This window comes from Poecilia reticulata, linkage group LG7 (assembly GCF_000633615.1).
Source record: "Poecilia reticulata strain Guanapo linkage group LG7, Guppy_female_1.0+MT, whole genome shotgun sequence".
NCBI lineage: Eukaryota > Metazoa > Chordata > Actinopteri > Cyprinodontiformes > Poeciliidae > Poecilia > Poecilia reticulata.
This window is the reverse complement of record NC_024337.1, coordinates 13038172-13042744: the sequence shown is the minus strand read 5'-3', so window position 1 is coordinate 13042744 and position 4573 is coordinate 13038172. Positions and strand designations below refer to the sequence as shown.

At 41.2% G+C, this 4573-nt stretch overlaps 2 protein-coding genes across 2 annotated transcripts in view; one reads left to right on the top strand and one right to left on the bottom strand.

Annotated features, from left to right (window-relative positions):
* Positions 1 to 4573, bottom strand: part of LOC103467914 (tubulin alpha-1A chain) — a 17134-nt gene that overhangs the window by 1695 nt on the left and 10866 nt on the right. The window lies entirely within an intron of this gene.
* Positions 3908 to 4571, top strand: LOC103467922 (E3 ubiquitin/ISG15 ligase TRIM25-like; the record flags this gene model as incomplete). Its single annotated transcript, XM_008414687.2, has 1 exon — positions 3908 to 4571. A coding segment is annotated over exon 1 (639 nt), but the record flags the coding sequence as incomplete, so codon positions are not given.

The window sequence follows — 4573 nt, the reverse complement described above, 5'->3', positions numbered from 1 at the left end:
ATCTTGCTTACCGATGACAGTGGGCTCCAGGTCTACGAAAACGGCTCTGGGGACGTGCTTCCCTGCTCCGGTCTCACTGAAGAAGGTGTTGAAGGAGTCATCTCCTCCTCCAAGAGTCTTGTCACTGGGCATCTGTCCGTCCGGCTGGATSCCATGCTCCAGGCAGTAGAGCTCCCAGCAGGCATTACCGATTTGAACACCGGCCTGACCGACGTGGATGGAGATGCACTCACGCTGTGRAGCAAAGGGCAAGGAAAAAGATTTGTCAATTTGCTGTCTTTTGCACATAAACACATCCAAGTTCTGGAGACATTTAAGTGCTCCCCCTGTCTGTAAGGACCAGGTACTGCAGCAGGAGGAGGCACCACCCTGCACCACAATCGGCAGGGKATTCAGAATGCCTGCCAGCAGAAGCCCCYTCTCTCGTCTTTGATCCGCTTTTTGTCATGCTCTGGCCTTTTTCTCCAACTCTTGCATCTAGTTTGCAAGCATAAGCACACATGCAAATTAATTTGCATGGGCACAGGCGCAGGCACTCTGCGAGCCTGGAATATTCCACTAGATCTCCCTGGAGATGCACAATCACAGCGGATGCTTGAACACAAAATGAAAAAAAAGAAAAAAAACAGACCTTCCCCTCCATATCTGTTTTATAATACAAGTTTATTTAATCAGATTGTTTGCAGTAGGAAGGTAAATTTAATGAAAACTATGCTGTTATTTGAAATTAAGCTTAGAATAACATGAATTATTTATTTTTCATAAATGATATATTGTGTCCCGTTAATAAAAATGAAAGCATTCTTTGTGTCTCCATCCATTTACAGTACAAACCGCCCCTCCCTGCCTTAATGAAAAACGTGCAAATATTCATATTCTAGTTTATAAATAGATCGAATTGGAATATTTATAGCAAAACATAAATAATAAAGTAAACAAGGTTGCTTATTAACATTTTATACAGATTTACGGCTCTCATTGTGCGTCTAAATGCCCCCAGTCAGTGCATTGTTCTCATCTCCAAACAATGACAATCACACTGTGCCACAACTGCGCACCAATCTGTGCATCAYCTATATAATCTGACAGCTTCCTTTCATTCAAAATGTAATTAAAATATACAGTAAACATCTGATACGTAGATTAGAATAAAAATACCCCCACGTGTTAAAAGCTTTAYGCATCGAAAGAAGAAAATCCTTCCCGACGTCGTGTGACAGCCGAGACGCCGGCTCGGACTGAATCCTGACCAATTTCTGACTCGCAAATTCCTCCAGTCGAGATTAATTTACCACAAATAATAATAATAAAAAAAAAACTCACCATTTTTCCGTCTGAGGTTCAAGGAGGAAGAGGAGAAGGAGAAAATGCCAAGAAGGAGGCTTTGTAAAAACGGGGTGTTTGCGTTGCGTGTTGTACCCAACGGGGTCGATGCAACAACTGCTGAATGGGAGGGCGGCGCAGGCGGATTTATGCAGGCAGGCAGCGGATTTGCTCCTGTGCTGAGTGGAAAAAAAACACGATTCTACCGCCGCCATTTGGTGATGCTGCGCATCAGACTGCAGGATATCTGAGGGTTTTAAATAAGCAAAAATGTAAACAGATTAACTTCAGTATAATAATAATAATAATAATAATAATAATAATAATAATAATAATAATAATAATAATAATAATAATAATAATAATAATAAATTATCAAACCAAAAGACTAATATTTACCACAAAACAACTTGTTTACTATTTTATTATTCAGACGAAGATGTTCAGGAAAGTTTTTAGTTTCATTTTATTTAAAATAAAAAAGAAGATAGAAACGGGTTTTGCGAAAAGATCATTTTGCGTAAAAGGAGAATCATGAGCAGATACTTATATGAAGGCCTCCAAGTTTTTTATGCTTGCTTTTTATTTTTATACATAATGAGTATAAAATAACATGATAAAGTAGACAAAGGACACCTGAGAAACAAGACAAAATGGTTGAACAAAGATTTCAATAAACTAAAGAAAGAAAAGGATAAATTGTGTATGTANATAATAATAATAATAATAATAATAATAATAATAATAATAATAATAATAATAATAATAATAATAATAATAATAATAATAATAAATAATAATAATGTTTATTTTGTGATTTATTTTCACTCTGTCATACTGTTATGGTGCTTATATTAGTTTTGACGTGATGGGTGAGTTCAGACAGAACTCATTTATTATCCGTGCACCAGCATCCATCTGGGTGTGGCTTCTTCCCACAGCATCTCAGACAAATAAGAGTACATTTCAACGCAGACGTCTAAGTTTGAGATGTCCCTGCAGGTTGAGAGGCTTCAGTCACAAGCTGACGTCCGCAGGGCGTTCATGTTGCAGAGACCTGATGTGATGGTGTCAGTTCAGCATGGTAGCGTCTTGCCTCTTCTCCCTCTTTGTCCCAGATCCTCTGCAATGATGTCATCCAGTGGGGCGATCACGTGGCTGCCCGTGTCTCTGCTGTTCAGCAGCACAGAAGCTGGGTTCATGCAGCTTCTTCTGGTTCTGGCCTGTTCAAGGAACTGAAACTGCCTGAAAAGCAGTTTATGTGAAATAATGCAAAGCGTCTGGGAAGTGCAAGGCGCCAGTTATTAGGGATCTCCAGCTTTAAATGCTGCTTTTGAAAATCTTTTTTTTTCTGAATCTTAATGTAGGATTTCTCTTTCTGTCCTAAAACAAGGGCACTGATGATGTATCACACTCGAAATGACTTCAGGGATGAAAGGGGAGAACAGGAAAGAGCTGTGGCTGTGAGCCAGCACTGTATGAGAACATTCCCATCTCCTCCTCCTCCTCCTCCTTCTCTCCGTTTCCTCCTCTCTCCCCAGCAGCTGTGAAGCAGGGAGGGTCAAAGCAGCTGCTCAGCACCAACAGAGAGGAGGATGGGAATGCTGGGGATGGGAGTGGTCCTTCGTGGCATGGAGCTGACTGCATTGCAACGATGCAAACTGAGAACCTGATACCCAACAATGTGACAGAGCACATTCTCCGTCTGTCGCAGAACGCTTCCTGCATGAGTGTGCAAACAAAAAAAAAGTATAAATATTAAATGAAAATTGTTATAAACTATTTTAACTTCTGGATATAGTGACTCACTGACATAAGAATAAAAGAAAATACATCTGCACATGTAATAGAAGTTTCCATCCTTTTTGGTTTTGTCTGCACCGCTTTGCAACGCTGCTCACTCTTCTTTGAAAAATATTACAGCTTTATTACAAAAAGAAGCATTTTTTGCAAGTTTGGTCTTTGACTGAACCATTCTAAAACATTAATATGCTTTTATCAAAATCAGTCCCCAGAAGCTCTGGCCATGGGAACACTGGGACACTTACCAGTGGCTCCTGGCCGGTTTGGGGTAGAACCCAAGGTCCAGTTCAGGTCACACCTAATAAAAAACAACCCATGCTGCTCATGTGGCTCACTCTGGGATCTGCCTGACTAAAACATCATGATAATTTCCTGGAGTTGACATTTTAACTTTCCTCAAGGCAGACTGAACTCGACTATTGGAAAATACATATTAATGGCGTTAATATGTATTATGTCCTCATTCTCTAACAAGATTGACTCTCTACATTTCCTTGATGAATCATTAATATAATTTCTACTGTATTTTGGAAAATATCTGCATTAACATTGTTGCTTTTTGTTTTGCTGATGTTCCAGCTCTAAATAAAACAGGACAAACAGACTCATTTCAACCAGACGTTTCCTGAGGCTGATATATTCTGCTCCAACACGCCTTGAAGCTGGGTGGATCCAACGTCTGCTGAAAGTGAAAGCGGATTGGCTGTAAACTCTCTGCTCTGACTCATGAGTCATAGACCAGAAGTTGAATCGGTTTCTGTTTTCAGGAAGTGAAACTAACACACTCACTGTGACTGAAACGAGAAATGGAGCAGCAGGCAGTTCAGCTGGACCCAGAAACTTTCTCCTGTTCCATCTGCCTGGATCTACTGAAGGATCCGGTCACTATTCCCTGTGGACACAGCTACTGTATGAACTGTATTAAAAACTTCTGGGATGGAGGTGAGAAGAAGAAAAGCTACCACTGTCCTCAGTGCAGGAAAACCTTCACWCAGAGGCCTGACCTGGAGAAAAACACCATCCTAGCWGCTTTAGTGGAGCARCTGAAGAAGACTGGACTCCAAGCTGCTCCTGCTGATCACCGCTATGCTGGACCTGAAGATGTGGCCTGTGATGTCTGCACTGGAAGAAAACTGAAAGCCATCAAGTCCTGTTTAGTCTGTCTGGCCTCTTAYTGTGAGAAACACCTTCAGCCTCATTATGATTCAGCTCCTTTGAGGAAACACAAGCTGGTGGAGCCGTCCAAGAACCTCCAGGAGAACATCTGCTCTCGTCATAATAAAGTGATTGATATCTTCTGCCGCACTGATCAGAAATGCATCTGCTATCTCTGCTCTGTGGATGAACATAAAGGCCATGACACAGTGTCAGCTGCAGCAGAAAGGACTGAGAGGCAGAGAGAGCTGGAGGAGAGACGAGGAAACATCCAGCAGAGAATCCAGGACCA